The following is a 13,266-nucleotide window of genomic DNA, read 5'->3' on the forward strand; positions in this document are numbered from 1 at the left end:
GCTGGGGACAGGACTCCCTAGGGTACCCCCGGGATTTCCCGGAGGGACTCCTCGACTCACCGGATCACTGCGGAGGCAGACAAGGACCCCATCATTGTAAGTGAGTATATTCTTTATTCTGGTTTGGTTTTCTGGTAGACCGGTCATCTGGGACTGTCCAGTAAGTTGGAAGGTGATCTTCTGCAGGACAGTATTTGGTATATACTTTGTGGTTAGTACCACAAGTATATCTGGGGACCCTGAGGTCCATCTGTATCTGGAACTGTCTGTAAGTCAGAAGGTGATCTTCTGCAAGGCAGTATTTGGTATATACTTTGTGGTAAGCACCATAAGTATATTTGGGGACCTTAAGGAAAGAGCTCGCTTTAAGGTCCATCTGGAATTGTGTTGCCTATTTTGGTTTTCTGACTCATGGAATGTGATATTTAACTCTGGTTATTGTTACTGCGATTTTGGCTATTTTCTTGGTGACAATAATAACTTTCGTGACGTTGTTATAAGAAAGATATCGTTACAGTGTTACATATTTTGGTTTTCTGGCCTATCGCATGTGGAGTTTGACTCTGATTATTGTTATTGTGATTTTGGCAATATCTCCTGGTAATAATAGTAGTTTTGTGACATCGCTATTGAAAGATACCCGTGTGCCCACAGTTTTGTAAGTGATACATGTATTCTGAAAGTGTGAACTGGAAAATGGGGGGACGAGTAAGCAGTGAAATTCCTAAGAAAAGTACGTTGGGCTGTATTTTGAGTTATTGGAAGGATATAGGGGGGGCTCCGGGTGGAAGTGAAAATAAGAAAACTCTGACAAAATATTGTAATCAATGGTGGCTGCTTTATAAGCCGGAATGTTGAAAAAAGTGGCCTTTTAATGGAGCTTTAAACTATAATACTTTGCTACAGTCAATGTTGTTTTTGAGAAGGAAAATAGGATGGAATGTTGTATACTGATGTTGTTTCAGCATCTTGGAGGGAAAAGGTACGGAATTAAGTTGGTCCCTGACTGAGCCTTTGATGCTGGCATTAGAAAAGTACAGGCTGGAGAAAGATAAAGGAAGTGTTAAAAGGGTTGTTGAAAGTGTTAAAGGTGTTTGAAGTTGAATGAGCAGGGAAAGAGGATGTAGGAATGTTAACAGTTCTGCCTCGGCCTGGGGCTGAGACCTTAAAATCTTGGGTGTTAGCCCTCTGGGGCAAAGGGATCATGATGGGTCCCAGAGAGTTGTCACAGAAACAGAAAAGCAGTTAACTCTGAAAACAACCTGAGTTCATGTGTGAGCTCAGATTGCCGATGAGATCGCTCAGGGAACTGTGGACAATTGCATTTTCCTGACCGACCCCCACTAAGACCCTAATCATCCTGAAAATTATGAACGGTTAAGTAAATACTAGAATCTGGACGAATTGGGAATTGAGAATATGCTTCCAACAAGGTCTAAAAGAAACCCCTGTGGAATTTTTGGACCAACTCTGAAATGTAATGGGGAAGAAAAAAAAAAAAAAAAAAAAACAACAAAAAAAAACAGTTTGGACCTGGCTTCAGAGGACAAATCGACTAGCCTTTTTCTAGGGTAATCATCGGCCCCTGATTTCAACAGGTCTAATGGGGACCCGGGGAATCTACCCTAGCAGATCCTCCACTGATTATAATGAAGTTAGGAGAGGAACAGAAATGAAATTTCTTATTGATATGGGGCAACGTATTCAGTTCTAAATCAAGCATTAATGCCTTTACGGAATGATTATGTTAACGTAAAAGGGTGTAACCGAAAAGGCTTATTTTTGTGAACCTTTGAAATACAAGTTGGGGAAATGTTATATATGGAGTGGTAATTCGTGTCGAGAAAATGGTTGATATTAACAAAGAAGGGTGATTCAGGAGACTCCATGCAGTCTGGGGTTTCTTGTTCTCCAGCCATTAAGGCATGGATGTTTCTGGGTGTTTGCTGTTGTTGTTACATTCAAAGTTGTTTGACTAATTAAACAGTTGTTTTGAAAAGAACTGCTGTGGAGAGAAGGGTATTAGAGGGGAGCCTGCTCTTAAAAAAAAAAAAAAAAAGCAACACTATGAAGTTACATCGGTACAGAAGCAGGAAAAAGAAGTGAAGAGGAACAGGATGGCAGAATGGGGACTGTTAAGTTATGGAACTCAAAGGATTGTTTGTTACCTATCCTGATTGTATGTATGTATAGGCATACTCGGGTTATTATGTAAAGCAATGTTCTGTATACATGTATTTAGAACGTTTGATGTTTGTGTGTGCGTGTTGGTGGAGCGTAGACTCCCTGCACACCCAGCGCTGTTTACTTGCCTTTTATATACCTTTTAGAAATATTTGTTTTATAAATATTACAAAATTCAGACCTCATTTATAACAGGAAACAAATGGGGATACATAGGTTTTTATATCTACCTGGATCTCCAAAATCTCTATTAGGTTGAGATCTGTTAGAACAATTAGAAGCAGAAATTATCTTTGAAAAAAGGAAAATGGAATTAAGGATAGGAGAAGAACAACTAATAAATGTGTTAAGCCTGGCACTAATACAAACCGACCCTAAAAGTGAAATACCCTTAGAGATCATAAATCAAGTATATCCAGGAGTTTGGGCCACTGAAGTCTCTGGAAGAGCTAAAAATGTGACCCCAATAATTATTAAATTAAAGCCAGGAGAGAAACCCGTTAAGGTTAAGCAATATCCTTTGAGGATAGAAGATAGGAAAGGAATTAAAGAGATAATTGATAGATTTATACAGTATGGATTATTGATTGAATGTGAATCAGAATACAGTACACCCATATTGCCAATTAAAAAGGCAGATGGAAAAAGATATAGGCTAGTTCAGGATCTGAGGGCCATAAATAAGATCACTGAGGATATACATCCAGTAGTGGCAAACCCTTATACTTTGCTGACTAAATTAAGGAATAGTCAAGTCTGATTTACCGTACTGGATTTAAAAGACGCCTTCTTCTGCCTACCTTTAGCCACTGAAAGCCAAAACCTATTTGCCTTTGAATGGGAAAACCCTGACTCAGGCAGAAAGACACAGTTAACGTGGACAGTGCTACCACAAGGATTCAAGAATAGTCCCACTATTTTTGGAAACCAATTAGCAAAGGAACTTGAAACTTGGATACCTCCGGACACTGAAGGGGCTTTGTTACAATACATAGATGATCTCTTAATAGCTACCGAGACTAAAGAGAGTTGTATTCAATGGACTATAAGTCTCCTTAATTTTCTGGGTTTAAATGGACAACGAGTCTCTCAACAGAAAGTCCAGCTGGTTCAACAACACGTGACCTACTTGGGATTTGGAATTTCGGGAGGTCAGCGAGAACTAGGAACTGAACGTAAGGAAGTCATTTGCCGGACTCCAGAACCCCAAACGGTAAAGGAGCTACGAACCTTTCTAGGAATGACAGGTTGGTGTTGCCTTTGGATTTATAATTATGGACTAATGGTAAAGCCTCTATATGAATTGATAAAGAGTAATCAGTCAAAGTTAGTCTGGACTGGAGAAGCACGAAATGCCTTTAAACAACTTAAACAGGAATTGATGCAAGCTCCAGCTTTGGGATTACCGGATCTTTCGAAACCCTTCTGGTTGTTTTCTCATGAGAGACAAGGGATAGCTTTGGGAGTACTAGCACAAAGATTGGGTCCCTATAAACGAGCAGTAGCTTACTTCTCTAAACAATTAGATGAAGTAAGTAAAGGATGGCCCATATGCCTTCGAGCTGTTGCAGCTGTTGTTATCAATATACAAGAAGCTCGGAAGTTTACAATGGGACAGAAAATGATAGTGTTAGTCTCCCATATGGTCTCAACAGTTTTGGAACAAAAAGGAAACCATTGGCTTTCACCACAGAGATTTTAAAATATCAAGCAATATTAGTAGAACAAGATAATGTGGAAATTGTGGTCACTAACGTCGTAAATCCAGCTTCTTTCCTTAGCGGAACTCTGGATGAACCTATAACTCATGATTGTATAGAAACAATGGAGACTGTGTATTGTAGTCGACCCGATCTTAAGGAAGAACCTTTAGAAGATGCTGATGAATCTTGGTATACTGATGGGAGCAGCTTTGTAAAACAAGGACAACCTAAGGCAGGATATGCTGTTACATCTGCTCAACAGGTAATCGAGTCCAAACCATTACTCCCTGGGACGTCCACCCAGAAAGCATAGGTAATTGCACTTACGTGAGCACTGGAACTGGCAGCAGGAAGGGAAATAAATATTTGGACAGATTCTAAATATGCATTCGGCATGATACATGCTCATGGAGCGATTTGGAAAGAACGTGGATTGCTGACTGCTCAGGGAAAACAAAAAGAAAACATGCTGAAGAAATTTTAAAATTGTTAGAGGCTGTAAAACAATCAGAAAAGGTAGCTATCATGCATTGTCAAGGACTCCAAAAGGGAAACGCTGATTTTGAAATTGGAAATCGATTGGCAGATCAGGAGGCTAAACAGGCAGCTGAAATAACTGAGGTGAAGGCATTGTCTTTAATACCAGACGGTAAAATCCAAACTATATACATGAACCAAAAAGCCAAATTATATAAAAGAAGACTTAAAATTAATTGAAGATTTGAAAGGTAAAATGAAACCAGATAGATGAGTATATTTAAAAGATAACTGTGTAATAATACCCTCTAATTTGATATGGCCCATAGTTTTTACAGAACACAATAAAACACATCGGGGAGCTGACACATTGCATAAGAGCATGAGTCAGACATTAGTGGGATGAAATTTATACACAACAATAAAACAAGTAACTTAACAATGTAGCATCTGTTTACGTAATAACCCCAATACCAGGAATAGAATAAAATTTGGAATAATTGGTAAAGGAAATTATCTGGGACAACAGTGGTAAATTGATTTTTTCAGAACTCCCTAGAAAAGGGGGGTATCGTTATTTACTGGTTCTGACTGACATGTTTCCAGGATGGCCCGAAGCTTTTCCTTGTCGAACAAACAAAGCAAGAGAAGTGGTTAAAGTCTTGTTAAATGAAATAATACCATGCTTTGGGATTCCAGTAGCAATGTCTTCTGAGAGAGGTTCACATTTTTGTGTGCAAGTGGTACAACAGATAAGTAAGATTCTAAAGATAGATTGGCAACTGCATACTCCTTATAGACTGCAGGCAAGTGGACAGGTAGAAAAATGAACCATTTAATTAAACAACAAATAGCTAAAATCGGACAAGAGGCTAATTTGTCATGGCCTCAATCCCTCCCTTTAGCATTACTTAGAATTAGAGTTAAACCTAGAGTAAAGAAGAATTTGAGCCCCTTTGAAATTTTATATGGAAGGCCATATCAATTTATATTTAGTAGAGAGGATCTAATGCAGCTGGGATCAGAATATTTATATACTTATATAACTGAACTTCAAAAACAATTAAATAAAGTACATAAATTTGTGTTAGGGACTAGGGCTAGAGGGTTGGATCAACCAATCCACCCCTTTAAGCCTGCGGAATATATGTATAAAGACTTTTTCAGGACAACCCCTACAGGAAAAATGGAACGGACTGTATCAAGTGTTGCTGACAACTCACACTGCTATCAAGATCAGAGAACAAGCCGCTTGGATCCACTATTCCCGAGTGAAGAAGGCTCCAGGAGCTCCCTGAAAAGTAACACTAGGTGACAATGAACTGAAACTAAAGCTTAATCGATCAAGATGAGGACATTATGGTCGGGAGTATTTGGTAATATGGTTGGCAGAAAATTTGTTCATAGAATTGTTTTGTTTTTATGGCTTGTAGTTGTAATTGTGATTCAAGAAGGTGCCTCTGTGATAATAGAGAATGGTGGGTGGCCTTGAACTAAAGCCGTAACAACAGAGGATAAGAACTTTAATGGAAAGTTACCAGTTATGGTCATCTGGCGAACAAATGGTAACTATTTACATAAACCATCAGAATGGTGAAAATTAGGAGAAGAGTGGACACAAGATAATGTATCCTGAGCTCTTAGTTGTATGCAAGCACAGTTATGGTTGCAGGCAACGGCTGCCTTGATCATTAGGGAAGGAAGTGAAGGCATTTTTCCAGCTGAAGTCCAAAAGGCAGTTTGGGACAATGCCAATGATTTTGAGAAGTTCCAGTCCTTGTGGACCCTGGTAAATTGTACTCATGCCCATTGTTAACATGGCTACTGCCTTCGTGCTTACTATACGGATGGAGAATGGGAAATGGCAGTCTGTAAATCTAGAATCATGTGTTACCAGGGAACAACGAGGATTTATTTGTGAAAGCAATACAATTGAGGCTCAGGATGTATGTTTTGACATGGAGCAAGGTATCTGTCACTTTGAAATTCATCCAAATACTAGCCAAAAGAATGTGCTTGTATATGTTGGTCAAGGGTGTGTGTGTTTAAGAACTGCTTGTGATTTTGTAGAAATAGACAAGGAGAATATAACTCTCCATAGCAAAAATCATTCTAATTTTTGTATTTGTAACTTTGTTAGAATCGTCGGGTGTGATTTTCTATATTTAGCACCAGTGGTATCCCACCAGCTGATCAAGTCTAACAACACAATGTATCATAAGTTACTACCTACACCTATTGGGATGAACCTCACACTAGTGAAGCAACTAGTTAAACACCAAGACCTGATTAGAATTTTAAAAGGCATTCAGGAAAATGGAGAGAAGACTCTAATTACTGTCCATCATGATACAAAGGAAATAAGCAGAGTTTTGCAAAGAATAAAACGAGACACAAGTCACAACTGGTGGGATACACTTTTTGGATGGTCGCCAACTGTAACTGGGATTTTGAACACATTGAGTATGTATGGTGTTAAGTTTTGGATTTGTGATGAAAATAGTGCTGATACACACCAATGTTTTAGTTGTTGCTGAGCAGTGCTTACACAGAGTCAAGGACTCTTATGCTTCTCATGCTACCCTGTGTTGCCTTCAGGGGGCAGTGGCGACCTGGTTCAGGAACGGCACGGCGGCCAACCCCAGGCCGCTCGGTCCATCGGCTCACAGACACCAACGTGGTGGATGGCAAATGGCGTTTATTGTCGAGTCACATGGGCTTATATACCCGAGGCCCATAGTGTCACTTCCGCTTGCTTACAGCACAGGCCACACGCTACTGTCCATCAAGGGAGGGGCTCCACCTTTCCGTACATCGTGACATCTTCCGGCCGCCAGACCCTAACTACCCACATTTCCCCCCTCCCTATGCACAACCAAATTAGCTAAAATATAACAATCTTAAGACGTAGACATCATAACTTAACTAAAAAACATAAGGCACAATAACCAGGAGAAAACTAAGAGGTAACTGGTAACCCTGAGTAAATACACTCTTAAAGTAGTTGTTGGTGTTCTACCAACATAATGTTAACTTTCTCTAACCAACTTTTAACAAACAACACAAGCATATTTAGTATACAAGGTCCAAAGATAAGATCACACAAACGCATTGCAGCCCCCCACCCGCGGAGGCCGCTTCGCTGGTGTCTGGATTCTGCCAGTGTGGAACTCTCAGGCTTAAACAGGACGCTTGCTGACTTATTGTCTTCTCATATCGCCGGGGTATACAGATTACAGGGGTGCCCGATGATCCGTTCCTGTGAACAGAAACTCAGTTTTCATTAGTTTTGTTCTGAAGTTGGGGCGTCGGCTGTTTGGAGCTTCTCTGGCTGCACGAGTTGCCATACCTTCGTGGGCCCTCAGGCCCTGGACTTGCGCCCGGGGGGTGACCACTGTTAGGTCCGTACCCATTCGCCGCTGCAGGCTAGAGCCATACAGTGTGTGATCCGTCCCAGTTACTTGGGCCAGTTGTCTCATACAGTTGTCCCCCCATTCTCGTTTTAAAAATGATCATCCCACCCCCGTCAAAGATCAGTCTACAAGTTTGTTTGATATCAAACGGGAGCATGTCGTCTCCCCTGAAAACACCATCTATGAGGGTGGAGACCATTGCAGAATGAAGCCCTTTATCCACAATGGCTTTAACAATCGCTTGTACATCCTTAGGGTTTGTTGGTGAGTGAACCCTCTGCCCCCCGTCTGTCACCCAGACCGGGAACGCTAGCATGGCCGATAGAGCCAAGATGGTGCACGCAATCTTAATTTTCCTCCAATCTGTGAGAGGAATTTCTCTGCCTCGCGGTGCAGCTTTATTTCGGATGGGGATATTTTTGCTATCTGTCCCCATTTCCTCCTCTGAATGTGAATCGGTATTGATATAGTATAAACTCACTTTAGGATAGAATAAAACTTGTGGTTAAAAGTTAGCAAGGACAAAGTAAACGACATCTTGTTATCTGTAGACCTTCTGTTATGTTTAAGCATCTTGTTATTTGAAAACATCCCAGTATCTGTTAACCGTTAGTCAGGCTGAGACTTGAGATAACTTGAGTCAATTGTCTTGTCTTGTTAACTGAGACTTCCTGTTATCTGCCGACCCTCAGTTAAACTGAAAGCCAACTCAGCATTTTTTACAGCTTGGAAAACAACTGATTAAGCAAAGGTGAAAAGTGCATTATGAGGAAGACCTACGGCCTTCCTCCCAACGACCACTGCCCACATCCTGAAGACCCCGGCCCACAATTCTTGGAAGACTTTTGCGCAAGCGCAAGGACTGATAAGCTAATTAGCATACGAAGCGAGGGTGGGCGGGGTTAGGTAATGAATATGTATAGGTGCTAATTGAATATTCATTGTTTTGCTGTATAAATATGAGATAGTTTGTCACTTCGAACATGCACGATAGGCGGAAGGATCCCCCGTGCATCCAGCGCTGCAATAAAGAATATACCACTTAAAGAAATTTTGGCTTTGATCTTTAAATCAGTATCTGATCCGGAGTCAGAGCTTGACTGACTGCTCACCTCCACGTTCCGGTACCCTCCCATCGAGTTCCGGCCCCGCCCCCCACCCCTGCGGGCGGGCCGCTCCCTGCCTCGTGGCTCGCCCCGCCGCCTTCTCAGCGAGGCGTTTGCCCCACAGGAGCGTGTTTTCGGATGGCCGTTCCGATCGGCTCTCTGCCCCTCTCTCACGCTTCTACCTCCTCCCTGGTCGTCCCCGCAACCGTTCGCATTTCCACGTGTTAGTAAAACCTAACGCTTCATCCCCGTTCCCGCCGGAGGCTTCTTCACCCGACTTTTCGTCTTCTAGTTCAGCACCGTACTGGGGCGCACATGGCCGTGGTCTCTCCCAGATTTCCCCAGGCTCTGGGTCCCCACCGGCATCCCTGGCTTCCTCAGCCGAGCCACCCCATAGCTTCCACAACTTTGATACGACCTTCACAAGGGTTTCCATCTTCCTTGTTGGTCCGGGAGCTTCCTCCCCGCCGGGCTGGTCCCGCCGCTCCGGCTGCCGTTCACCCGAATCCAGGAGTTTTCCCGGGTTTCGGCACCACTTGTTGCCTTCAGGGGGCAGTGGCGACCTGGTTCAGGAACGGCACGGCGGCCAACCCCAGGCCGCTCGGTCCATCGGCTCACAGACACCAACGTGGTGGATGGCAAATGGCGTTTATTGTCGAGTCACATGGGCTTATATACCCGAGGCCCATAGCGTCACTTCCGCTTGCTTACAGCACAGGCCACACGCTACTGTCCATCAAGGGAGGGGCTCCACCTTTCCGTACATCGCGACATCTTCCGGCCGCCAGACCCTAACTACCCACAACCCTGCCAGCAAGGACGCTGGGGGTACACAAGAAGCTGGGAGGGGACACAACCAGGACAGCTGATCTAAACTGTCTAAAGGGCTATTTCTTACCATATGATATCATGCTCAACAATAAAACTGGAGGGAATTAGCCGGGGTGTTACCATTGTTTGGGGCCTGGCTGGTCATTGGTGAGCTGGTGGTGAGCAAATGCATTGTGCATTACTTGTTTTGTTTTTCCCTTTGGTTGGGGGGGGTTACTGTTTTTTTGCCCCCCCCCCCCCAACTGTCTTTATCTCAACCCCACAAGTTTTCTCACTTTTGCCTTTCTGATTCTCTTCCCCACATCCAGCTAGCGTGAGCAAGAGGCTGTGTGGTGCTTAGCTGCCTACTGGGTTTAAACCATAACAACAGGTCAGAAGCTAAGCATATATTCCCACAGAGCAAAAGAAATCAGTGCTCACCTTCAGCAAAATAATATCTATCTCTGAATATCTCATACCATTTATCAGCCTGCAAAGAAATATTGATACATTTCAAAATAATACATAAATAAGGCAAGCTAATTTTCAGTTATCTGGGCCATAATTTTGATTGTAATTATCCCCCCCCCCAATTAAAAAAAAAAAACAACACAAAAACCACACAAACCACAAACTAAAAAACACAACAAAAGAAAAGAAAAATCCACAACTTCACCCTGATAACAAAAGCTAGTACCTAAACTAAGTTTCACTTCATTAAGTTCATCAATACTTTGTAATCTGCAGAAGTATTAATTTCAAGTTACAAGCTTTCTAACTAGAGGCAGACAGGTGGCACAACTGAGTTTTACACTTTAAAAACAGGATATTTTTCCATAAGATTAAACTTATTCTGAAACACCTTTCAGATATTGTCTAAAGCTTTTCAGTAATAATTCAAACTCTCATAATATGCTTGATAAATAAATTGGTTCTCTCCAATAGTACTTGTCACTTTATTTTTGGCTGAGGACCCTATCTCACTACTGAAAGATGGAAGTTTTCACCTTCTGTGATTACTTTGAAGTATCACTCCTTAAGGCAAGTCCCCAACATAGAAATCTTGACTAATCTATATGAGAACTTCACTTAGTTATTAAACTGTTAATAGCTATGAGACTCCAACTGTAAAAAACTGAAAAAGTACTAGGGGGAAAAAAGGCAAATAGTTTACATGAAAAATATATTCACCACAACAAAATCTATAAAAATAAAAATTATGTATTACAAATCAAATCAATCTAATAAAATCACCATGGACTGACTCAGCACGTGTGACAGACTCAATCCCTGTACATTCTGAAACTGAGGAGTAATCAGGCCAGCAATAACATTCACACATTTCAATGGTATGTTACTTTCTGAACTTTTAATGAAAGAATACTAAGTATTCAGATTAATACCAATTTGCTGGCATTTCTGCAACATACTTCATGAAGTACGCAGAAGCTATGTATTTTGTAAGAAAGCCTACAGGAGCAAAATGGAACAAGAAATTAGATTTCACATAAACAGGTTTTTAGAAGATCTTGTCCCACCCTTAATTTAATATAAAAACTTTTGAGGTTGTCATCAAGTATTGACAATCTTGCAGAGCGCCCTATTCAAACTGGACTCATCAACAAACAAGTTGCTTGCAATAAACATAACACTGAAAGATCATGAGAGAAATTTCACATTACTCATCTGTTTTCCAATAAATTTAAAAGCTTCTTAAAAAAAAAAAATCAACCATAAAGCTCTTGCAATGTCAAGAGAGGTTAAAATTTCATACTATTCACCTTCACAGTGTAAATATGATGTGTAGTGGGAAGGGGGGTGAGTAGAATCAAGAATTATACTATAATTCTTTTGTCTTTTGAGCTACAGGAGTAGGAATTAAGTAAAATCATTTTAAAACTTAAAAATAATTTCTCATAACATTATTTTCCCTGTTTTCAACCCCTACTTTCAGTGCTAAAAAATATGTTTTAATCTCAATTCTCTACTTTCTGATTGCTTATAAAAACTGAAATTTTGTTGATTTTTTAAATTGCTTCTCATCTAAAATTCTCATTTCTGTCAAAAAGAAAGCATCTTTACTCTCAACATCTTGAGAGTAAGAACAGAATCACAGACAGAACTGCCCTAGTATTTTCAAAAAACTTCCATGCATACATAAAAAAACAGTCTCCATTTACTGGGAACATTGAAGAATCCATTAATTATTACAAAAGACTTCAGATTAGTATGAAACAAGCTACAAACACTGCTGCAGACATGCAGATGTATAAATCTCAAACATGGATATTCATTTCCATTCAATCTAGGACCTACATTTTGAGGCTTATAATAACTTTTTAGAACTTACAAAACATTACAGGCAATCTGGACTGAAGTATAAAGGAACACATTATACATGCTTTGTTCAAGCCTAAATTGCAGTGACAATTAATACAAAATTGATTCCTAGTTCTAAGTGATCTTATATCATTTTGTTATGTTTATAAAGATGGGCATGACTGTGCACCGAGAAGCATTGCACAGTGATCCCCAAAATGGCAGTCATCAAGTTTATGTGTACTGTGTTATGCCAGATATTATAGGCAATGTCACGTGGAGATCACAGAATCACAGAATCACAGAATTTCTAGGTTGGAAGAGACCTCAAGATCATCGAGTCCAACCTCTGACCTAACACTAACAGTCCTCCACTAAACCATATCGCTAAGCTCTACATCTAAACGTCTTTTAAAGACCTCCAGGGATGGTGACTCCACCACTTCCCTGGGCAGCCCATTCCAATGCCTAACAACCCTTTCGGTAAAGAAGTTCTTCCTAACATCCAACCTAAAACTCCCCTGGCACAACTTTAGCCCATTCCCCCTCGTCCTGTCACCAGGCACGTGGGAGAACAGACCAACCCACACCTTGCTACAGCCTCCTTTAAGGTACCTGTAGAGAGCAATAAGGTCGCCCCTGATGTTTGAGCTTAAACACACATTATATCTTTGTATCCATTTGATGCCTAACAGGCTGTTAAGCCTGAGGTAAAACACCACAGTGACAGTTAGGTTGCTTCTGGAGCTAGCTGGGTAAGAAATTCTCATAAGTCTTTTCAACAAAATGTGCTACAACCATTTTTACTATGTAGAAGAACTAGCTACAGGAAATCTCTTCTAAAGATGCTGCAAGCTAGATACAATCTTTATAAGAGTAACTAAGAACAAGTCAATTGAAGTTTAAAGATGACTATTAAAAAAAAAAAGAGTTGTAATTACTTATACTTACTTAGTAAGATGCCGACATAATACATCTTTACAAATGGGCTGTTCAGTCAAAGTCAGCCAAAACTCACAAGCTTCCAAAGCAACATTTTCATCTTGGTCCTGGGTCCTTTGAAGCATGTACTACACAATATAGAAATAAATTACTTGTATAAGATAGAAGTTTTAAGTACCCAGAAGCTACCAACTGTCGTGGTTCCGCTCGAGTGGGCAGCCGAGCTCCACCACAGCCGCTCTCTCACTCCCCCTCCTCAAAAAGCCTCCCAAGAATTGTGGGCAGGGGTCTTTGGGACGTGGGCAGGGGTCT

General features: G+C 41.0%; 1 protein-coding gene across 1 annotated transcript in view; it reads right to left on the reverse strand.

Annotated features, from left to right (window-relative positions):
- Positions 1–12,988, reverse strand: part of LOC137846933 (transportin-1-like) — a 41,537-nt gene extending 28,549 nt beyond the window's left edge. The window contains exons 1-3 of the mRNA XM_068665037.1: positions 12,964–12,988; positions 11,097–11,163; positions 10,135–10,232 (exon numbers count right to left, since the gene is read on the reverse strand). Coding sequence (XP_068521138.1) covers positions 10,135–10,232; positions 11,097–11,163; positions 12,964–12,988 — 190 coding nt within the window. The remainder of the gene's footprint in view (positions 1–10,134; positions 10,233–11,096; positions 11,164–12,963) is intronic.
- Positions 12,989–13,266: the final 278 nt, after the last annotated feature.

The sequence above is a fragment of the Anas acuta genome, chromosome W, assembly GCF_963932015.1.
Source record: "Anas acuta chromosome W, bAnaAcu1.1, whole genome shotgun sequence".
Classification (NCBI taxonomy): domain Eukaryota; kingdom Metazoa; phylum Chordata; class Aves; order Anseriformes; family Anatidae; genus Anas; species Anas acuta.